Source organism: Tenrec ecaudatus, chromosome 12 (assembly GCF_050624435.1).
Source record: "Tenrec ecaudatus isolate mTenEca1 chromosome 12, mTenEca1.hap1, whole genome shotgun sequence".
Lineage (NCBI taxonomy): Eukaryota > Metazoa > Chordata > Mammalia > Afrosoricida > Tenrecidae > Tenrec > Tenrec ecaudatus.
The window spans coordinates 131,903,300-131,927,772 of NC_134541.1; the positions used below are offsets into that span (position 1 = coordinate 131,903,300).

At 40.5% G+C, this 24,473-nt stretch overlaps 1 protein-coding gene across 3 annotated transcripts in view; it reads left to right on the top strand.

Moving 5' to 3' along the window:
- Positions 1-1,484: 1,484 nt before the first annotated feature.
- HORMAD2 (HORMA domain containing 2) overlaps positions 1,485-24,473 on the top strand; it is a 63,931-nt gene continuing 40,942 nt past the window's right edge. For all 3 annotated transcript variants that reach the window (XM_075564996.1, XM_075564997.1, XM_075564994.1), the window contains exons 1-8: positions 1,485-1,599; positions 7,368-7,448; positions 12,710-12,851; positions 14,908-14,971; positions 15,481-15,517; positions 21,407-21,427; positions 22,008-22,034; positions 23,530-23,597. In XM_075564996.1, coding sequence (XP_075421111.1) covers positions 7,407-7,448; positions 12,710-12,851; positions 14,908-14,971; positions 15,481-15,517; positions 21,407-21,427; positions 22,008-22,034; positions 23,530-23,597 — 401 coding nt within the window. In that variant the 5' untranslated portion in view covers positions 1,485-1,599; positions 7,368-7,406. The remainder of the gene's footprint in view (positions 1,600-7,367; positions 7,449-12,709; positions 12,852-14,907; positions 14,972-15,480; positions 15,518-21,406; positions 21,428-22,007; positions 22,035-23,529; positions 23,598-24,473) is intronic.

Sequence of the window (24,473 nt, forward strand, 5' to 3'; positions counted from 1 at the left end):
GGTTTTCAAGGTTGTCTGTTTTTATAGGACCAGATGTAGCTTCAACTTTCTCCTGTGAAGTGACTGGCAAACTTGAACCCCCGACTTTACTGTTAGCAGCCCAACACTACCTACAGCACCACCTGGGTTCCTTGTCTTTAGAAGGAGCCTCGGTGGTGGAGTGGTTGCTAGTTCAGCAGTGAAGCCATCAGCCATCAGTTGCTCTGTGAGAATGATGAGCTCGGAGAAGAGTTAACATTCTCAGAATCTCACAGGGGCGTTCCACCCTGTTCTCTTGGGCCTTTATGACTTGGTATCGATGTTTTTAAGTACTCAATTTGATACTTGTGTATTTCATCCAATAAGTGCACGTGTTTAGTTACCAGCCAGTTGTGTTGATGAAAATGGCAATTTCAATAAACACACCATTGGTCTTGAAATCTTCTATCATGTGATCTCTGGCATTTTTTTCAAAGGTTCAATGTTTCAAATACTGACCCATCTGTAGGAGCCCTGGCGTGGTAGTGGTTACATGCTGGGCTACTAACCATAAGGTCAGCAGTTCAAAACAGCTAGTTGCTCCTAGGGAGAAAGAAGAGGCTTTCTACTCCCGTCAAGAGTGAGTCTTGGAAACCCAGGATCAGGATGAATCAGGCTCTATGGCAATGAGTGCGTAGGTGGTATTAACAAACAGACATTTATTTTATCACAATTCAGGAGGCTAGAATCATGATGGAGGCAGCCAGCCCTGAGGGAAGACTTTCTTTCTGTTGCCTCTGGAAGAAATTCCTTGTCTTTTTAAAAAAGCATATTTCTCTGTGGCTTGGCATCTCTCATCTCAGCCAGCCCTGGTGCCATAGTGGTTACAAGTTGGGCTGCTAACTGCCAAGTAAGTCAGCAGTTCAAAAGCACAAGCCACTCCACAGGAAAAAGACGAGGCTTTCTACTCCTGTGAAGATTTAGTCTCAGAAACCCACAGGGGGGCGGTTCTACCCTGTCCTATATGGTCGCTGTGCGTGGGCATTGACTCAATGCCAGTGTGTTTGGATTTGGGAATGCTTTGTGCTCATCACTACTTGTGAACTATTGTTCCGCTACCTACTTGTGCCACCCACGGTCTCCAGAAGACCTCCACAAGGCACTCAACTTATACCTAAACTCAGAAGCAAGCACAATGACTCCTGGGCAGGGACTAAGAAGACGGCCACTGCAGAGAGAATGTACATTTGCGTGCGCAAGAGGGTCTGACAATAAAGGCTCCTGATAGGCCTGAAACTTCTGGCTAAGGTCTAGGTCAAATTCCTCCTTGTCCCAAGTGCCTCCTTTTTGCATTTTTCCTCCCCGAGGGCCGTGGGGCGCAGGGAGCTCGGCGTGGAATCCCCGCAGGCCCTGGAGCTAGGGACGCTCTGACCGCCGCGGTCCGGAGCTCGACTGGCGCCGCCTGGCGGCGGGGGCCGCTCGCCCTGTTTTGCATCTTCACGGCACGCAGCGAAGCCCGCCGCGCCCCTGACGTCGCCCCGCCCAGGAAGGCGGGGCCTGTTATTCATGAGCCGGAGGGCCGGTCTGAGCCAGAAAGGCGGTTGGAGCTGCTCGCTCCGCGGACCGTGCGGACCGGCCGAGGTGAGCGCGCGGGGCGTTCGTTCTTTTATCTTTTTTTTTTCAAAAGGGAGGCGGGTTCTCGGAGGGACTCTGAGGTGGAGGAAGACAAAAGGAGGCCCCCAACCCCCGCCCCCCGCCCCCCCAGTATTTGAAGATGAAAATCTCCTCACGGGAAAAAAAAAAAGTAGGGAGAACGTGGCGTAGGTTGGCTTTTAAATTCTGACGCGTGCGGGCCTTGGCAGAGAAAGACGCGGGGAAATGAAGGGGAATGAAGGGAAGCTGACCCGCAGCCCTTCTTTCACGTTTGTGAGGAGTTTGTTCCCATCTCATCTCGGAGCTCGTTACCCCCTCGTCCCCCCCCTCAAAAAAGAAAAAAAGTAGGGGGGGGAGCAGGCCTCGAACGTCAAGGTGAGCCAGCCCTCCAAAGTGGGCGAGCGCTCGCGCGCGCGGAGCGCTGTGGTAAGTTGGCAACAATGAGGGAAAGTTCTGGTTCTGGCCCCTCTAGGCGTTTTCAATCTAATTCCGAACGAGGCTCGGATTTCACCCGCAGGGTGCCGCCCCTTGGCTTCCCGACTGACCGGCGGAGGTTTTCTGGTCGTTCAGTCCCCGCGTCGGACCGTCCGGCAACTCAGGCACATTCAGAGGGTCTGTACTTCCATCCACCAGGAGCTTAGCATCTGTGCTGCCGAAGCGAGCCCCGTCACCCAGTCCACTGGAGAATGATTGCTTTCTTTCTTTGATCGTTTTATTAGGGGCTCATACAACCCTTATCACAATCCATACGTACATCACTCGTGTAAAGCACATTTGTACATTCATTGCCCTCATCACTCTCAAAACATTTGCTCTCCACCTAAGCCCCTGGCATCAGCTGCTCATTTTACCCCTCCCTCCCCGATGCCCCTTCCCTCATGAACCCTTGATAATTTATAAATTATTATTTTGTCATATCTTGACCCACTTTTCTCTTGTCCATCCCCCAGATTGGAGATCTTTGTAATCGATTCCCCCTTTCCAACCCATCCTTTCTCCCCTCTCCCGGTATTGCCACACACACCACTGGTCCTGAAGGGATCATCCGCCCTGGATTCCCTGTGTTTCCAGCTCCGGTCTAGCCGAATTTGTAAGGTAGAATTGGGATGATGATAGTGGATTTGGGGAAGGGGGAGGAGGAAGCATTTAGGAACTAGAGGAAAGTTGTATGTTTCATCAGTTGCTACACTGCACCCTGACTGGCTCTCTACTCCCCGGTGACCCTTCTGTAAGGGGATGTCCAATTGCCTACAGATTGGCTTTGGGTCTCCACTCTGCACTCCCCCTCATTCACAATGATATGATTTTTTTGTTCAGATGATACCTGGTACCTGATTGCTTTGACACCTCATGATCGCACAGGCTGGTGTGCTTCTTCCATGTGGGCTTTGTTGCTTCTGAGCTAGATGGCCGCTTGTTCACCTTTCAAGCCTTTAAGACCCCAGATGCTATATCTTGATAGCCGGGCACCATCAGCTTTCTTTGGCACATTTGCTTATGCGCCCATTTGTCTTCAGCGACACACACCAAGATATTTTCAATGACCTCTTATGGTTTCAAACACTGGGCAATCAATGAGGAAGACTGGCAGCGTAATGGTGATGGATTGGACTGCTAACCACAAGGTCAGCAATTTGAAACCACCAGTCTCTCTGTGGGAGAACAAGGAGACTTTCTATTCATATAGTTACAGTTTTGGAAACCCACAGGGGAAGTTCTGCCCTGTTCTATAAGGTCGATATGAGTCAGAATCAAGTCCATGGGAGTCAGTTTTTTGGGAGAAGAATGGTGCATTTGGATTAGGATGCTGGTGAAAAATATTGAAAGTACCACGGAATGTTAGAAGAACAAACTATTCTGCTTTTGTAGAAGTACAGCCAGAATGCTCCTTAGAAGTGAGTACAGCAAAGCTTTGTCTCATGTATTTTGTCTCAGGGATGTTATCAGGAGAGACCAATGGGTGGATCATGCTTGGTGGAGTCACTGAAAAGACTCACTCTCTCACTGCCCTGGAGTCAATGCTGACTTACAGTTAGCCCCTGTGGGTTTCTGAGACTAACTGCTTACCAGAATAGAATGCCCAGTCTTTCTCTTGTGGATTTTCTGGGTTTTGATCTGCCCATCATGCGGATCACAACCCAATGCTTAACCAACACACTACTAGGGCTCCACACTGAAAAAGAGGAAGACCGTAAATAAGACATCTTGACTCAGTGACTGCAGCAGTGGTCTCACATAATAATCGTGAAGATGGAGCAGGATTGGGCAGTCTTTCGCTCTGTTGTACATAGAGTCACTATGAGTTGGAATTAACTCGAAGGCACTTAAAAACAATAACAGGTATTAACCAAATGTTGATAGTGATTAGCATTCATCCTTGCTCAAAATCAGTCTTGGATGTCTCATAGTTTCAGTGTTACTAAAATTTAAGTCCAGAGCATACATAAACCAATATGGATGTATTAATAACAATATATTAGAAGCCTGGTTGCACAATGGTTAAGGTCAGCAAAAAAAAAGAAAAACCCTCGCAAAATAGAGTTCACAGTGGTTGGAAAATTGGGTTCAAACATAGGAATGATTGTGAGGTTGGCAAAGGAATGGGGAACATTTTGTTTTATTATACATAAGGTCTCTATGATTCAAAACCTAATCCGTGGTACCTAACAATTGTAATACATTGTGTTCTAACTGCCAGATGTGTTTTTCAGGACTTGATTCTCTAGAAAAGTCATTAGAATGTCTTATGATCATAGAGAAATGAAGGAAATATTAATATGGATAGCTATTTAAAATCATTATTCCTCTCTAAGACTAATAACGATCTCAGCACAAGGTAGTTTACCATTCTTCACTGGTCTAGGAATACAGTGAAAATTTAAGTTATCGCCCACTCAATTTTATTTCATGAAATTTTCAGGGAGACAATTAGATGTGCCGAGTTATATTCAAAAGTTATGTTCAGAAGTGAAAATTATACTCAAAAAAAGATATTTAGATTCTGTAGTTACCAAATAATTATTAGGTGATTTTCAGTCTAGTATGACATATTATATGTTTGCAATGTAGGGTGAGTGCTGGACTAACTTCAAGGTTATCAGTTTGAACCCACCAGCGGTTCCACAAGCTTTCTTAAAGATTTATGAAGCCTGGGAAGCCTTACAGTTGGAAATTAGCAATGGGTTTATAAAATGTTATAAAAGACTGCCCCCTAGTGTTTTTCTAAAGAATTAATTTGTGTGGGTGAACAGAGACGTCGGGCAGTATAAGATATGACAAAACAATAATAATGTATACATTATCAAGGGTTCATGAGGGAGGGGGGAGGAAGGGGAAAAATGAGGAGCTGATACCAAGGGCTCAAGTATAAAGCAAATGTTTTGAGAATGATGATGGCAACAAATGTACAAATGTGCTTGACACAATGGATGTATGTATGGATTGTGATAAGAGTTGTAGGAGCCCCCAATAATATGATTAAAAAATAATTTGTGAGAAATAAAATTCTGTCCTTTTTAAATTTGCAAAATCTTCCCTAATCTTGCATGAACACAGGAAAGTAGGCCATACGTGATCCAGAGTGACATTTATTTAAATGCACTATTTTACAGTATTTCTGTTAGAACTTTATAAGATCTTGAAATGAAATTCCAATTTAAATTAAAGCCTTTGAAAAGAAAAACAGAAAGTTATTTTTATGTTAGTGAAGCAATAGAGTAACAAAACATGCATGTTGTTTTAACTTTTTTTTTAAAGAATCATTTTATTGGGGGCTCTTACAGCTCTTTTCACATCCATCCATCCATTGTGTCAAGCAGTTTTGTACATATGGTGCCATCATTATTTTCAAAATATTTTTACTTGAGCCCTTGGTATCAGCTCATTTTTTCCCTTTCTCATAAACCCTTGATAAATGATAAATTCTTATTATTTTTATATCTTACATTGCTATCTCCCTTTACCCACTTTTTTGTTGTTTGTCCCCCTGGAGTGGGGGTGTTATATGTCGATCATTGTGATTGGTTTCCCCTTTCGCCCCCTACCTTCCTGCTACCATCCCGGTATCGCTACTCTCATTATTGGTCCTGAGGGGTTTATCTGTCCTGGATTCCCTATGTTTCCAGCTCTTATCTGTACTAGTGCATATCCTCCTGTCTAGCCAGATTTGTAAGGTAGAATTGGGGTCATAATAGAGGAGGGGAGGAAGCATTAAAGAACTAGAAGAGAGTTGTATGTTTCGTTGGCGCTATATTGCACCCTGACTAGCTTTTCTCTTTCTGTGACCCTTCTGTAAGGGGAGGTCCAATTGTCTACAGATGGGCTTTGGGTCTCCACTCCCCCTCCGCCTCATTCACAATGATGATTTTTTTTTTCTGGGTCTTAGACGCCTGATACCTGATCCTATTGACACCTGATGATCGCACAGGCTGGTGTGTTAAGCATTAACTTTTATCTTGATTTTATAAAGAAATTATACAGGGAATTAGTTCCAGAAGTTCTTCTAAGTACCTGCTGTCTGTAGAACACCATTACTCTGATAGAATAACAAGGAGTAAGACACATTGTTGAATCTTTAAGTGACTTACAATTTACTTCTCTAATTCAAATGTATTTGTGAACAAGTGAATTATATTTTAATTTTTGTTGAGTGGATGGAAAAATTAATCCAGAGATCTATTTCAAATTTACAGAAAATTCATAGTGGAGATAACAATGCATATTTATATGTGTGTATGTATATGTATATCTATATATATCTACCATATTGACATCTACATATATATACCATATTGAATGAAGGGGGAAGTGCAGAGTGGAGACCCAAGGCCCAAGTGTCGGCCAATGGAGATTCCCCTCATAGAGGGGTTTAGGAGAGGAGATGGGTTAATTAGAGTGCAAGGTAGTACCGATGAAGAACACAGCTTTCCCCCAGATCCTGGATGCTTCCTCCCCCCAATTACCATAATCCGAATTCTACCTTGCAGGGCTGGATAGGGCAGAGGTTGTACACTGGTACGTATGAGGGCTGGAGGCACAGGGAATCCAGGGTGGATGATACCTTCAGGACCAAGTGTGTGAGGGGCGATGCTGGGAGAGTGGAGGGTGAGTGGGTTGGAAAGGGGGAACTGATTACAAGGATCCACATGTGACCTCCTCCCTGGGGGAGGGACGGCAGAGAAGGGGGGAGAAGGGAGACTCCGGATAGGGCAAGATATGACAAAATAACGATGTATAAATTACCAAGGGCACATGAGGGAGGGGGGAGCGGGGAGGGAGGGGAAAAAAAAGAGGTCCTGATGCAAAGGGCTTAAGTGGAGAGCAAATGCTTTGAGAATGATTGGGGCAGGGAATGTATGGATGTGCTTTATACAATTGATGTATGTATATGTATGGATTGTGATAAGAGTTGTATGAATTCCTAATAAAATGTAAAAATAGAAGAAAAAAATTAAAAATAAAAACAAATTCTAATTATATTGTTCTGTTTTGGAAAATTTATAATTATCATTTTTCTAACTCAAATTCATTTTACAGATTAGATGGGACCTAAAATAAATATTTAATAATCAGTCTTCCTTTGTTTTATAAAAATTGGGCTTTGTAAATTTCTCTCTACATAGTCTGGGAAAAGATACTTAACTGTCCTTGATGTTAATTTTTGTTTCTTTATTTTTACCAGTTTTTAGTTCAATCTTTGGGAAGATTGGAAACACTAAGTTAGACAAGGTCTCTAACCAATTTTTTATTTTTTATAGGTTGAAATTGTTAAAAAAAAATCCTGATACATTCCTATAATGGCCACTGCTCAGCTCCATCATCCCACCAAATTAAAAAAGGTATTTGTTAATAATTAACAAAAATGGATGATTATTCAATGAATTAGTTAATAATAGTGATTTTAATCTGTGTGTACAACAGAAGTTTCATCAGTTAATTGGAGCTTAATATTCTGAGAGAGTCTATCTAGATTTAAGTGTATAATAGATTGAGGATGTTCATAAAATTAGGATAGATTACTACAAAATAACAAGAAACCAAACCCCGGAATTTTCACCACCAAAGTTATGTATTTAAATTTTTTACAAAACAACCTTATCATCTTCAAAGTTCTCTCCATTACACTTAATATTTTTTTTGTCAAATCTGCAATTCCATTCTTGAAAACATTTTAAAAACTTATTTGTTTGGATGCCTGACAGTACCTCCCTCGTTTGTTTGTTTTTTCCCTTCTCATCAAATTGCTGTCCTTTTATGTCCCCTCCTCTGCATTTGCGGAAATAAAAAGAAGGCACACAGAGTAAGTTCAAGTGAGTAAGGTGCATGGGGCAAGAGAGGCATGCTGTTTTTTTTTGCCAAAAACTGGCACTGAGTTGGCTGTGTGAGCAGGTGCATTGTCGTGGTGGCAAAACCAGTCCTCTGACTGCCACAAATCAGGCCTTTTTTTGTCTCACACTGTTAAGCAATCTTTCCAGAACCTCTAAATAAAAAGCTTGACCTGGTGAAACAAACTCCAAATGCACTAAGAGTCGACATTTTTGTCTGTCTGGGAAGCTGACAGATGCCCAGAATGAGGTTTGTCATCAATCAACATTTCACCTTTTTTGAAATGAGAAAATCACTTGTACCCTTGAGCTTTCCCCATAGTGCTGTCCTTGTAAGCAAGCTGTGTTCAACATCACAACAGTTTCTGTGGCATTTTTCCTGAGCAGGAAAAAAAATTTCACAGCCACATGCTCTTCTCTTAAACCAGCCATCACAAAAATAATGAGTTTCATGCTAAACTGCCTTTATGAAAAAATTCACTGTGACCTTAGAACCTTCTTAGGCAATGGGTGCACTAACTGAACAAGCTGCTGGATACTTGCCTAATGAGGAAAAGGGTGAACTATGAAAGTTCTGCCCAGCAGAACCTTTTTCCGTTTTTTTGTATCCCCTTGTATGTATGTATGTATTTAGGTATATATGTAGTTTATGTATGCATTATATATATGCATATATACTCTTTGGGAGGGAGTATGCATAATGTATTGTGCTAGTCTCTGAGAGAATGGAAAGGTCATGATCTTCCTGTATAAGTTTTTAACCTGCTTTAGGAAATAAGATTGATAGGAGTTAAAGCAATATATGAAGCAGTATATTATTTATATGACTTACGTATAGTGGAAAACAGTAAAGTAACACAGGTAACAGGAATTTCGAGCAGGGGAAGAGAGAGTGTAAACCTCATGCAGGGTTCTTTCTAACTCAAATTCATTGTGTTTTACATTAGAGAAGACCTAAAGGAAATATTTTAGCATCGGTCTCCTTGCGTTCTAAAAATTGAACTTCATAAATTTCTTTCTAAACAGTCTGGGAAACTATACTTAACTTTTCTTAATGTTAGTTTTTGTTCGCTTTTTACAAGTTTTTTAGTTCAATCTTTAGGCAGATCGGGAACACTCTAATCAATCATACATTTTATATATAATATACCAATACATATATACATTATATGTACATATATACTTTTAATATGTAATTAGATGGATTTAAGGTAAACCCTGAATAATCAAAAGAACCTGGATAAAACTCTCAAAAAGTACTGTCAGAGAGTGGAGTCTGACACATAGTAACCATGTTACAAGGAGGAGAGTTGCCTTTGTGGATCTTTTTTTTTTTTGATTGAGTGAGAGAGTGAGTTAGGGAGTTAGTGGGAGGGTGAGTGAGTTAGTGAGAGTGCGTGAGAGAGTGAGTGATTGAGTGAGAGAGTGCGAGTGTGAGTTATTGAGTAAGTTAGGGAGTTAGTGGGAGGGTGAGTAAGTTAGTGAGAGTGAGAGAGTGAGTGAGTGAGAGTAAACCTTTACAGGAGCAGAACATTTCATTTTTTCTCTCTTGACTACGGGTTCCCACAGAGCACATGGTGGGTTTGAACTGCTGACCTTGCTGTTCGCAGCTCAATGTTATAACCCAGTAGCCACCAGGGCTCCTGCAAAGAATTTGGATAGAGGAGAGAAAACATTCCATGAGGTAAACATAGCATGCACCTTGATTCAGAGTAAGAAATGAGCATGCGCATTCAGAGAACAGTGAAGAATCTATCTTCACTGGAGTCCAGGCCTCATGGTGGACAGATAATACAAATAAAATTGGAAAGGAATTGTGGGACAAATAAATAAGAATCTTTAAATTTTTTTAATAATATGAATCTTAAAAGATAGGTAAAGGAATTTATACTTTAATCTGTAGTCAATGGACAGTCAAAGGATTTGGTCAAGAGAGTGAGTATAATTCTGGTCTTAGGGATATTAATTAAGGGGTAGCAGATGTAAGGAAAGATTGAAGCTGAAGGAGAGTCAGGGCAGAGAGAAAGCATCTTTCTGACTCAGATTCAATGTATTTACAACCAGACTGTTGATCTCAGTTTGGGTTCTGTGCCAGTCTCAATGGACACTCTTTGCTATCAGTTGATAGAGTGGTCTCAAGTGCTGAGCGAAGTGGGTTTAAATGTCCTCCCACACGCCCAAAGACTCACAAAGGCCTGACCTTCTTTTTGGCATCCCAGGGGTTAAGTGAGCTTATACTTTGTTGACTGTGGTTTCAGGCAACACACTGCTCTCACCTGACCAGAGGACCCCTAGGAAGTTTTTTAATGCTCTCAGTCCTGCACCTTTTGAGGGGCGCTTCCCTGTAGGTGGGTGATTAGAGCGGCTTCACAACACAAAGGCAGGAAACATCGTGAGCCGTGTACATGATGTCATCAAGGTAATGAAACCAACAGACAGCAGAGGAACAAAGCAACAGAATCAAGTCCTGAGCAACCACACTGTGGTAGATTGTGGGGCTGGATAGCACCAAGAATGTCCACTGCTGCCCCACCCAGGTGAGGGCCAGCTGGTTCTGAGCAGACAGAGAAAGAGGGTTGCTACAGAATTTCAAATGCTTTGAAAATATGAGGGCAATGAATGTACAGATGTGCTTTACACAATTGATGTATGTGTGGATTGTGATAAGAGTTGTATGAGCCCCTGATAAAACGTTTAAAAAAAGAGAATTCATTATCCAGAACTAACATAGTATATGTATGCCCAGATTTCTGAAGGTTTCTATCAGGGGTGTTGAATGCAGGACTACCTGTCATTACTTAACCTGCAGTTGGAATTTTCCCACATAGACTCCATCCCTAGAATGTATTCTGCCAAGGGAATGGCCTGGAACTGCTCAGGGTTTCCAAAGATACCCTGATCAACCAGAACCGGTATATTCCTTATTTGTCTTTGTCTTTTGCATGGGGCTTGCTGTCCCACCTGCAGCACTCTGATTTACACGTGACTGTTGCCCCCACCTCTAGTCTCTAGGGTCTCAAAAGGGTCCCTGCAGAGGCAAGAGAGTACTACCTCACAGGGGTGGGAGGCAGTAGGATGGCAAGGGCAGTGTTTGGCTCTGGCTTCAACTTCTTTCAAGGTTATCCAGATTGTAGCTGGTTGTTTATCTTGCTTACTCTTGTCCCAGCGACCTGCTCGTGAACTCCTTTTAGGGGCATCAGGGCAGCCATCCAGTAGGGTTTCTTCAACCCTTTCCCCGCTCCCTTCCCATGGTTCATACCTCCTGCTTAGCTTTCCCAGCAGCACTGACTATGGCTGCTCTGAGTTGTGAGCTGCGTGCAATTATATCCAGAGTGTAGGTTCACCTGTAAGTCCTCTGTTTTTATTTTTGCAGTGAAGAAATTGAGCCCCACCATGGTGGCATTATGTTATTTTTTGCTGACTTTGGGTACAGATGCCAACAGTGTTGCTCCTCAGGCAAGGAGAGATGGGAAAGTGAAGAGGACAGGCAGGTGGCTCCCCCAAATACCTGGTCTAGTTGCCTCCTCCCAGTGCTCACTCTCCTTCCCCTCAGTTCACTCTCACTGCCCTCAGGGCCTGCGCAACAGGGATGGACTGGACAAAGCTGACCCCCAGCATCCAGTTCATGGATGGGGAGGTGGTGAAAGTTGAAATGGCTGCGTTTCTTCTCCCATAATCCACCTCCCAAGCGGCTTCCTCCACTACCTCCGTTTCTGAAGACCTAGCTGTTCACTCAACCTACTTTAGAACATCTATTGTGGCAATACACACCACCCACCCCTGTCAAACTTCATGTCCTCTTGCAGTGCTCTTACACCCAGCTTTGTATCTACTTGGGTGGCACTTTCCCCCAACCATGTTGTGCACCTTGGGGTTTGGGGAGCATCACCATACTCAGACAGCAGACCACATGAATCTGGGAGATCCCCTGGTAGATGCATTCAGGCTAGATTTCCTCACATAGAGGTTGCTGGCCAACCCAGGGTTCAACCCCCTGCCCCATTGGATAACTCTCCCTTTTCAGCGCTGTCCTCAGACTCCTGGCTGTCTTGTTAGTTGTCTGGCATAGGCTTTGGGTACAGGCTTAGTCTCTGTGTGCTCCTCGTCCTCCCATCGGAAGGCAGGTACTTTTAGAGCTCAGCCAAACAAAGGCAGCTTGGGGCCAGGGCCCTGATCCTCCAAGGCCACACCAGCCAAGTGTTGCATGAAAGTGACTTGTCAAGCAGAAGTGAATGAACAGCAAACAAGAACATAACCGTATTCCGTCTTGCCAAAGCCTTTTCCCTGCAGAGGGATAGGTGGAAAACCAAAAGAAAATACTGTCATGCTAACTAAGGAAGAAGATGTTTTCAGGGTGCATGAGCAACAGTGCCAAACACTGCAAAGTTTTAAAAAGGACTGAGAAAACATCAGTAACTCTGGCAATTAGTGTGTGCTTGGTGACTTTGGAGAGAGCAGGACAGGGAGCAGGTGAAAAACAGATTGGAGTTGGGTCTGAGGAGTGTGTGAGAGGGAAATTTACTATTATAAATCATAGTAAAACTCTAGTTCTGACTGAAATCCATGCAATGTTGTCAAAGTGCAGTAGATCTGAATTACTTAGACAGTTGCCTCCACCTTTTATCTGCCTTGCCTGTGGAGATTTGATTTAATACATCATTCAATGCTCCATTTCCTCTTGATACCTAAAAAGCTAACTGACTTGAAATCTGATTTGATGGGCTGGATGTATTAAAGAATGCCGATTGCTTTTTCCTTTGTCTCTTGTTTTGCAGCAAACAATTTTTCCATCCCAAATCACTAATGAGCATGAGTCTTTGATAATGGTGAAGAAACTTTTTGCTACTTCTGTTTCCTGTATAACATATATAAGGGGCCTATTTCCAGAGAGTTCTTATGGAGAACGCCATTTAGAGGGTAAGTTTAACCGAACGATTACATTCACTCTGTTTGGCAGGAGGAAGCCTTTCACCTCTCACTGAGTGTGCTGATTACCAGTTACAGGCCTGTTCTTCAAGACCAGTGTATTCATTCACTATTGATGTTTTGTGGTTTCACTAATAGGAACCATTAGTTCCTGGCCAGATACTAAAAAACAGAAAAAGGAAAAAGAAATCTATATGAATAAATGCAGTTAATCCTAAACTATACCTACAAAACAGCAGCCAGATCAATAGCTATTTGGATATCATAGATTTGCATGTTTTTGTGCTTCAAAGGAATTTGTTTTTTGAGGCAGGTTTTAGCACTGAGGAAAGTCAGTGCTGCCAGCTTAAAAAAAAGAAAAAACAAAGAACTCTCCTCCCTATCAACATATATAAATATGCTGGAGGGAAATCTATACTCATGCCATATATATATAGATTAGCAGGGATAGTTAGACTTTTTTTATTCCAGTCGGCTCTGTTCTCTCCATTGCTAGCTCTTCTACTTCCTCTTTCCCTCTCTCCCTCTCTCTCTCTCGGTGTGTGTGTCCTCTTAAACTTATGATGACATTACTTTAAACGTTATTTCTTTCTCCTTGTATTCAAAGAAAGAATGCATTTGAGACCATTTCTACTTAATTACTTCAATTTTCTGGACTCTCACATTTGCCTACAAAGTTCGTATGTGATAGCAAATTAGGACCTCTGGTTGAGTTTTCATTTCAATGGGAACAATCCTTTGGAAAGTAAAGAGTCACAAGCTTCTGCTATTTTCCCAAATCCAACTTTACTTAAAATTCATCTGTATTTAATGATATTCTCTGTTCTTTTTAAAAAATTTTTAAAAATTCATTTTATTTATTTATTTATCTATCTATTTATTTATTTATTTATCTATCTATCTATTTATTTATTTATTTTACCCTGTCTGAAACTAGCCCAGGCTCCAAGAGCACTGAGGGGCAGGCTTCAATGTTGATATTCTCTGTTCTTATTACACCTTCATTTTCTTCGGGAACATTTGATTCTGCGCATTGACAGCAATGAGCTGCATGGGTGCTGTTCACAGAAAAGCACTGTTGCAATCCTGGGAAGTTTATCTGCACACAACTCTGACCTCTTTCTGGTCTACTAGGTCTGTAATAGTGAATGTATTTATGTGGAGGACAGGGGGGAGGGTTTTCACTCTTGTTTGGAACATAGAATTGGAAAAATATAACTTTGGGGTAACTAAGCACTTACTGTGTGCTAATCACTGCCCTAGGCATGGAAGTAATTCCTGTTCCTTGTAGGTTTTTGTTTTTTTCCCCTCTGTGTGTGATAGTTAAGCTGGAACTATCTCCCTCCTATTGTCTGTCCTTAAAGTAACGCACATGGTAAGAACTCTCCATTCCTCTATGGCACACTCTGCCCTGGAATCTCTAAATGTTACACAGAGTGATTTTCATACTCTTCATTTGAAGTAAGAGGTCACATCAGTGTTAGAGGATGCAAACAGTGTACAAAGTGAAATCATTCTTGCCAAGTCAGATAAGAATCGCTGACTGATGGTGACGTGATCTCAACCACTCTTTTACTATGATACTCCTCTTCTTCCCTCAGTACAGAAAGATAGTTGGGTTTTAGAAGGAAATTGAAAAGTATATCTTATTTTTTCCTTTTATTGAGAGGCTGAGAAAAACTAAAGAAATGACTGAGATTGAGGTGCATATTCTAAATTGGTCAGTGGAGGAGGTCTCAGTACTACTTCATGATGCTTAGAATTTAACAGAAGCAGAAGTGATACAAATGATTTTGCCATCAACCAGGCTGTACCACACAGCAAAGGTGGGTAGGGCGCTGCTAAAGCATAATAAAAATTGGATCTATTAATCTATCTGAAGTTTGTTTCTAAGGTAGTTATTTGCAGAATCAAAATATTTGTAGAGGGTGCTGAATGATACAAGCTATGTAAGAAATCATTAGAGAAAGTACACCTTTAGCCTAGGCAATTCAGTCCCATGGTTATTCTGTAGATGAAATCAGAGACTTTGTTTTGATTCTTGCAGATCTCAATCTAAAAATCCTCCGAGAAGATAAAAAATGTCCTGGGTCACTGCATATTATCAAATGGTAAGTAATTGAAATGTCAGAAAAGTTGAACATTGTTTTTTACTGTGGCTGAAATAACCCATAATACGTTTAGTGGGTGGACCATTTCCTTAAAATTATCTTTCTTTCCCTCTCTTTACAATTATTTAGTAATTTGCAATGACTATTTAATAGTAAGAAACTGATTTACTCTTGTTCATAAAAGAAAATGGACTTGTATAAAGAGAGAAGGCTATAGATCAAAATTTGATTGATCAGTGTGTGCATACCATTGTCCAGAATACTAAGGGAGCCAAAAAGAAAATGCAATGTGGTTGCTTCCCTATTTCAAAATTGTTTGCCTATTATAAAGTTTCATTATCCTATTAAAGCATGGCAGGCATTTAAAATAAACTATTAAATGAGAAAGGTGAAATAGTGTCAATGTCATGTTCTTCAAAGACAGACAGGTAATTGGAATATGTACTTGGGATTTTGTTTTTAGCTTTGTAACTGGTCCAAATTAATATTACACATTTCTTTTTTGACAGGATCCAAGGTTGTTTTGATGCGCTGGAAAAGAAATATGTAAGAATGTTATAAAAAATATACACCAGGATCAAAGACTCATCTCCTATTACTTAAAAAAGCTTAGACTTTTATTTTGTTGTTGTATGTAACAGTGCTCCCAGTGCCTACATTCACATTCAGGAGCTTGTTTCCTTTTATTTCATGTTATGATTTGATTTTTTGGTTGTCCGTTGATGTCTCATTTGCATCAATTAGAAGCAAGCCACTCCTTTTTTCTCTTTCACATGCTCTATCTTTTGACCCCAGAACTTCGTCTGAAGTTACTAGAAGAAAATCCACAGATGTGTCAGGAATCTAGCACATTGAACATAAGTCAGCACACCAAAATAGTGTTGATTTAATTTTCAGATATGCAAGAACCAGTGGGCTCGAATAACAATTTTTAATGCGATCTTAGCTATATTGATAACTGTGTTTGGTACATATATAGACTCTGTTACCTCAAAATGGCTAGTATTATACCATGATTAAAGAAAAAATTTTAAGTGCATCTGATCTTCCCTGCTGCCCAAGACAGCTATCACGGATACGAGGAGATAAGGGATCTAGAACCCTGGTGGTGTAGGAGATTATGAGTTGGACTGCGAACAAAAGGTCAACACTTCAAACTCACCAGCTGCTCCAAAGGAGAAAGATGAGGCTTTCTATTAGTGTGAAGACTCACAGCCTCAGAAGTCCATAGAGGACTTGTATAGGGTCATTATGAGTTGAAATCAGTGGATTAAAAACAATTTTTGTTTGAAGGTCTACTTGAAAAGATATACATATAAATGAAATTTCTGCCACTGGTCTTCCTCACCTCCCACGCCCCCTTTTCCCATCTGTGCCTTTTATTTGCTTGGTCCCAATTCCAAGTATAATTTAAGAAATCATGAATGGAATAAGCCTTCTCTAGTACATTCATGCAGTTATTTTTTTTATTGAATAGTTATTACTTTTGATTTACTCTAAACTGACCTGTGGGCTTGAGGAAGACAAAGATAAAACACCCTAGAATCATGCACCCAAAGTGTTTATAGAGCATAAGTTTATAGTGGAGAGAAGAGATATTTATAGCAGGGCTGAAGATTAGCTGTTAAGACACTGCCTAGCTGTACCTAGTATTAAAATATTGAAATATTTGTGTACTCAAAAAACGGAAGCACAGACTCACTGCCATTCGGCCCCTTCTGACTTCCAGTGATCCTCTAGGACAGGGTAGATCTGTCCCTGTGCATTCTGAGACTGTCACTCTTTACAGGTGTAGTAGATAATCACTCTTCTGAGACTTTAAGCGACCTTTCTTTTGCCACCCTGTCCCCCTAATCCCAGTGTGTCATCTGGGGTCCATCTAGACTTCACCACCATTCAGCAACTAAAGGATTAACACCGGCCTCAGATCTAGGGCAGCATCTTTTTGTTTGGTCAACCAGTACCTACACCACATTGAGCTGTTAAATACCCAGGTGTTCTTATCAATCAGTTTGATATTTTTTTGTAAAATTAAGAGATACTTTGATTACCACCCCAATCAAACTTGTTAGAAGTGGTGCATGAGGATTTTTGATTTCTTATGTTGAGCTTTAATTCATACTTGGAAGGCTGTATTCTTTGGGTCTTCGTCAAAAAGTGTTTCATGTCCTCTTGACTCTCAGCAAGGAAGGTTCTGTCACTGGCAAATTGCAAGTTGATCATGAGTCGTCCTCCAGCCTGATGCTGAGTTCTCCATGTCGTCCAGCACCTCAGATTGTGTGCTCAGCACACAGACTGAATAAGTCTGATGAAAGGCTACACCTTGGGTGCACACCTCCCCTGACTTTAAACCATTCACTATCCTCTTGGAAATGACTGCTTCTTGGTCTAGGTACAGATTTACCCCGAAATTTCCATTCTTCACAATTCATCATTTTTTATAACCTACCCAGTCAAATGTCTATGCATAGTCAATAAAATACAAGTAAACATCTTCCTAGTATTCTCTGCTTTCAGCCAAAATCCATTGGATGCCACCAGTGGTGTCCCTTGCCCCATGTCCTCTTCTGACTGCAGCTTGACTCTCTGTTGAGATACTGCTACATTGGTTAAGCAGCATTTTACCTGCATGTAATACTAATGATACTGCTTGAAAGTTTCCATGTTTCGTTGGGTCATCTTTCTTTGGAATGGGCACACATACGGATTTCTACCAGCCAGTTAGCCAGGTAGGTGTGTCTCAGTTTTCTGGGCGTAGACTAGTGAGTGCTTCCGACGCTGTATCAATTTGTCGAAACATTTCAATTGGTATTCTGTCGGTTTCTGGGACTTATTTTTCACTAATTCCTTCAGTACAAGGCATTCAATGCCTTATTTCTTCACTATCACCAGCTCTTGATCACATGCTACCTCCTGAAATGGTTGAGCATCCACTGATTCTTTTTCGTTCAGTGACTTTATCATCTTTTTCTTTTTTTACGGCATCTTCTTTTGATGCTTACTGCATCATTCAAAATTTTGCCCATAGAATCTGTCACTATTTCAGTGTGATGCTTGCATATTTTCCTTTTTTCTTTCAACCTGAGAAACTTCCCTGAAAGGGAAGCATGTTCCTCCCTTTTGGTCTTTTAACTCTAGTTTTTGCACACGTCATGATTTTATCTTCTTGAGCCACCCTTTGGCATTTTTGCTTCAGCTGTTTTCATTCTCTGTTTCTCTGTCACTTTACTCTAGGTTTAAGAGCAAGTTTCAGAGTCTCTAGCTTGAATATCTAGATAGGATGATGGGTGTTCTGTTGAAAAGATGATTTTTCTGGCTGTGAAATTTTTGGTGATTCTGACATTCTTTTCCTTGGACTTTATAGTATTGCTTAGATTATTTCAAATACATAGGTGCATGTATATTTTAAATAGTATTTTAGAAGGGACCGAATTACATGTAGCTTTCTCTTTTGTCTATTTCTATTCTTCATCCCTCAGCATTCGAAGTCATTGTGCATACTACATTCTTCCATAAGAATAAGGCTGATCATGACACAATTTTGCCTAAATAGCTCCATTGGTTTTTTAAAATAAAGTTCCTCAACCCACATTCTTTAAGGAGTCCTGGTGGCAAAGTGGATGATGCATTGGGCTGCTACCCAAAAGATCAGCAGTTTGAACCCAGCAGTCTTCATGGGAGAAAGATGAGGCTCTCTGTTCCCATGAAGATTCACAACCTCAGAGACCCACAGGAGCAGTTCTCCTATGAGTCAGAATTGACTCCATGGCAATGAATTGGTTTTTTTGTTTGACGCACTTTATGTGAATCCAGTTTATACTTCAGCTTAAATAGCACTTTCCCAGTGAAGCCTTTCCTGACACCCTTGCCTCCCGCGGGCTCTCTCCTGGCCCAGACTGACCTCAGTTGCAGGTTTTCATAGCACCCTGTGCTGCTGCTTGTTAGCAGCCGGCGGGGTAGTGGCAGAGCTGTTGTTGTTGTTGTTTACTCTTGGTCGCCCTTACTAGTCTTTATGTTCTCTAAAATCAGAAGTTATGCCTATTTTTGAGCAAATGTGTGAATTGTTCATTAAATATTAGTAAAATGTAGAGTTCATAGTATACAGGCACACCTAAACCACACCGTAATGGAAAGTTAACTATTTTGATAAAGTGGATCACATGAAAATATTTTTCTGGTGCATGTAAAAGTAATTTTTACACTCTTGTCTATTAAATGTGCATCAGGAAGTTTGAAATATTTTAAGAATTGCCACCATGTGAGCCAGAGATACAAAGTAAGCACATACTGTTGGAAAATGGTGCCAATAGATTGCAGGTAACAGAGTTGCCAAAGCTTTTAGTTTATTAAGCACTTTGTGCAGAGCACAGTAAAGTGAAGTTCAATAGAACAAAGTCTGCCTGTAGTTTTTAAAAAATCATTTTATTGGGGGCTCGTACAACTCTTATTACAGTCCATACATCCATCAGTTGTGTAAAGCACATTTGTACATTCATTGCCTTCATCATTCTCAAAACATTTGCTCTCCACTTGAGCCCTTGGCATCAGCTCCTCATTTTCCCCCTTCCCTGCCTGTACTTTTACCATTGTAGGCAGTGACACAGTGTTGCTAAAATGTTAGTGTCACTAACATGTTGCTCTGCAAACCACAAAACCAGCAGTTGGAAACCACCAGCCCCAGCTGGAGAAAGACAGAGCTTGCTAGGTGTTCTTCTATTCCTGCACAGTGACAGTCTTGGAAGGCCACAGTAGCAGTCTGTGCTCTGCAGGGTCACTGGGAGTGAGAATGACTCCTTGGCAGTGAGTTTTTGTGATTTGGGTAATATGGATGAAGTATTTGAAATGAAACAGTACTCTATTCCCCTCAAACTCAGAGCTATCAAATCACTTCCAGTTCTTAGTAACCCGATATAGACTTTACAAGGCTGTAAATCATTACAGGAGCAGATAGCCTCATCTGTCTCCTGAGGAGCGTCTGGTGGGTTTGAACTGCCAACCTTTTGGTTAGCAGACAATGCTTACCCAACAGTGCTACCAGGACTCCTTGATTTCTGTTCGTGGTATTTAAAAATAATTATACTTGAATTCAAACATATACACATGTACCAATCATCTATAGACTAGGGAGTTTCAAAAATTTGTGGGAGAATTCCATTTTTTAATGAACTTTTTGAAGCTTGCTTGTATAATTGCAGACACATATATTGATTTTATATATATCACGACAGTAGGTAAAAGTATTGCTATAAAGTCATAGAAATATTTATTTAACACGAATATCAAAAGGTGAAGCTATTGTTTCTTAACATAGCTTCCATCTAGGTCTGTAAACTTCTGAAGATAGTGTTTCTATCTTCAACCCTTCCCGTAGAATTCTGCATTCTTTGATTGACACTACATCAAAATGCTAGTTTTGGCGTCCTTGAGGGGCTCAAATTGTGTTCCCTTTTCAATGTTCTTTGAGTTTTGAGAAACACACCCCCCCCACCCCCCACCCCCCCCACCCCCCCACCCCCCCCCCCACCCCCCGCCAAAAATAAAGAAGTCTCAAGTGGCAATCATCAGGGAAGTGGACGGGATAAGGTTTCCTGATGAAATCCATTGGCGAGCCCTTGCTACCATTGAAGAATAAATAGGTACATTGTTGCAAAGGGAAACAATTCCTTGATGCTACTTTCCCTGCCTTTTCCCCACTAATGCAGCTTCCAAAGTTCCTAAAACTGCCTAACAAGCCCATGGTGATCATTTGTGTCCTTTATCAGTATCAAGATCACTTCTTTGTAGTGAGTTCAGATGGTGCAGCAGACCCCTATGGAAGCCTCTGCTCTGTTTTTCTGAAGGCGTCCTGATAAAAGAAACTAAGAGAAGTGCCTCGCTGAGAGAGCTTGTTGATGGCTGTGCACGGGTCCCAGAGACAGGTTTAAGCACATTTTGTTTGGAATAAATCTGCGCATGTAGGCACTGGAATCCCACGTCCATGGAGAGACTGTTTACATTAGTCTGTATGTGGGGAAGTCAAAGTTTTTTTAATTTTTATTTTTTTATTAAGTCAAAGGTTTTATAGACATTTCAAAAGGAACACATATTAGATACTTTGTATTTAATTCCTAGTAATAAGTGAGTTATTGTCTATATCTTCCATTCTAGAGTATAACTTTGAGAGGATCGGGATAATGAACCCTGTGTAGCAGTTCTACTCTGTACACGTCGGAGACTGACAGCAAGAACTGCCTCCCTCCCCGGCAGACTCTAATGTAGAGAACAAGCACTCACTGGAGTGCATGGATAACTCTTATCCCTTTGACATTCTGAATATTTTTTTTCTTTTCAAGTCTTTGGAACTTTTCTAAAATTATATTTTAATTACCCTCTATTGAGACTAAAAATAATATAGTTACAAGTACATAATAACAATAGTTTTCTTTTCTCTTGAAGCTACACATGGCAGTACTGACAGTGAGTATACATCGAATCCCCAAGCTTCTGTCTCCGTTTCATTGTCGTTTGGGAAGTGAACCATGAAAACAGTACTCTTTCTCCTCCTTGCCTTTCTTTATATATCTTAAGACTTTCGGGAGTGAAAAATTGAAATTAAAACTTAGTTATTTGGTATTTAAGAACACTGGGAAAATGTGTTTGATGTACTGCTGGTTTTATCTATTGGCTCTTGTGGTTTCATTTGCTTCATTTTTGAAGTGTTGAGGGGTATAACATGTTAAATGTAAAAATAGAAAATGAGAGAATACCATTGAAAAGCTGAGACTTTTGTTTTTAAATTTTCTAAATCATAGAAAATTATATAGGATTTATTTGTATCTGTCACAATAATGATGAACACCTGGTTTTTGATTCCTTTATATTCACTGTTCACAGAATTCTATATACTCTTCGTTAAAAAAATAAGAACTTATCCTCTTTATAGCTTGATAAAAGTATACATATAAGCGCTTAATTAATAATATACAAATAGGAACTGTATTCTGTGAAGCAATATAGTAAGTTCCCGAATTAAAAGCTATTTTTTTTCTTTAAATAGCTTTACACAAGTCCCAATGAGCCTGAGGTAAGGAAACACAGGAGAAGGTGGCCAGTATATTGCTCTTCATTATGTTTACCTGGGTGGCAGTGGCAGATTTTGTTGCTGTACTCTAGATGAGCAGAGTACCTCAAGGAGCGCTTTCAAGTGTGTTTGTGTGTCAAACAGCCTATTCTCTCTCTCTCTCTCTTTTAAAAATGTTTTTAGCCTATTCTCCATTAGGGCATTTTTAATAACTCCTTAGACATGTTGGGGAAAAGAAACATTGAGTAGAAATAGCCAATTTCCTCACATTTTGATATCAAGAATCCCTGCTTATATAAAAATATATTGTCATTTATTGTAGTTGATTTTGAATCCTTCCTGCTTGTGATCTTCTGGGGAAAAAATATAAACGAGATAATTCTAAACCTTTGATTTCTTTTTTGCCAGCAGAATACCCCATTTGTTAATTCATTGCTGTTATGGTTTGAACTGTGGCCCTTTCTCCCCAATGCCCCCTCCCCCACCCCATTTCCCCAAAGAAATATGTCAAGTTGGCTGGGCCTTGATTTCACTGATCTGGCAGTCATATAATGACATAATCATTGCCCTTTGGTGCATGCTGATGTGGTCAGCCATTTTGTGCCTACGTCTAAATTGATGTATCCAGTCTTCCACCGATGGGTATTTAGGTGGTCTCCATCCTCTTGCTATTGTGAACATGCTGCAGTGAACATTGGTGTGCATACATCTGTTTGTGTTATGGCTCTTCTTTAGGATATACATCAAAAAAGAGATTGCTGGATCATATGATACTTTGCTTCCTAGTGGGAACAATTATTTTTATATCTGAAAATCTTATTCCTGAATAATGCAAGGCTGTCAAACAAACAACATGCAGGAAGTGTAGCAGGCGTACAATGAGAATGCTCCTTATGTGGAATTCTGGATTTACTTATTTTAGGGGGTGTGTGTGAAGCTTGGGTGAAAGTTCATACAGATAGATTTTTGGTGTTTCATGAAAGAATTATGTTTTTGTTTTGTGGCGTGGCTATCATTCTGCCAGCGTAACAAGCTCCACTTTCTCCCTGGGTCCCTTAATTTTCATCTCTCCTTCCCGACTCCTCCCGTCTGCTGAGCTGTTTAAAAATGCTTGAAGTGGCTCTGTGTCATTGAGGACTCCACGTCCACTTCAGTTTGATTTTTCCTCCTTTTTTAGTCTCTCATGCCCATATTTCAATCTGAGGGGTCAGGAATTTGGAGAGTTTTCCATGAAGCAATTATTTTATTTATTTTAAAATATATATATTTTTCTTGTTAAACCCTCCATTTTTTGTCCCTGCCCCAGCCTTCCTATGCTCTGTTCCCACTCCCATACCTAACCTCTTCACAGTTTTGGGTCTTGTGTGATTGATTGTGCTAAGGTTTATATTCCTCACTGCCTAGACCTGTGTATTATTTGACTGAAAGTTCTCTGGGGGTAAATTGAGCTCCAACATTTTACATGATTTATTTTCTTTGTTGCCTTTGATATTTCTAGAAAGTGACAGAGATATATCAGTTTAAATTCAGTTACACAAAAGAAGGAGCCAGTATGGATTTTGGCAGGTAAAATTTAATTGTTTAATGAATATCTGGGTTGAGATAAACATAAATTTCCTGAAGTCAAAGGTATGGTTTATATTACCTTTGCAACTCCCCTACTAACTCTTCAAACCATTATTATAAAAGGAATTGTAATATTTTTAAATTTCCGAAATCCCTGGGTGAAGCTAGTAGGCATGGAGATGTCATCCTTCTAGTCTAATGTTGGGTCTAAGATCAATTGAATGGTTAAGAGTTCCAGGTCTGACAACAGAAATGTGGGTGAAGGGAGACAGCGGACAGTGTAAGCTATGAAAATACTAATAAGGTCACGAAGGTGGGAGAGCAGGGGAGGGGGCGGAAAAATGAGGAGCTGATACCAAGGACTCAAGTAGAAAGAAAATGTTTTGAAAATGATGATGGCAATATATATACAAATGTGCCTGATACACTTGATGTGTGGATTGTTATAAGAGCTGTATGAGCCCCCAATAAAATGATTTATTTTTTAAAAAAGCGATCCAAGTTTGAAACCAAACCCACTACCATCCAGTCTGTTTTGACTCATAATGACTCTAAAGGGCAGAGTGGAATTGTTCTTTAGGGTTTCTGAGATTGTAGAGAGGAGAAAAGTAATTCATGTTACTAATTTCCTAGAAACCAGTGATGGGCATTTGTTTATTTAAAAGATTATTCACAAAATTAGTGCTTCCATAAGTAAACATGATTTCTGTTTAAAAGAACGCAAGGGTGTTCTGAATGTGGTTTTACTGCGTGTGAAAGATGGACACCGTGTACACACCATTCTCAAGTTTAATGGAGGCAATCGACTTTTAAGAGACATGTGCAGATTTTCCTATTTGGAGTATTTTTTTGGCCAGTGGTATGGAGGATGTTTAG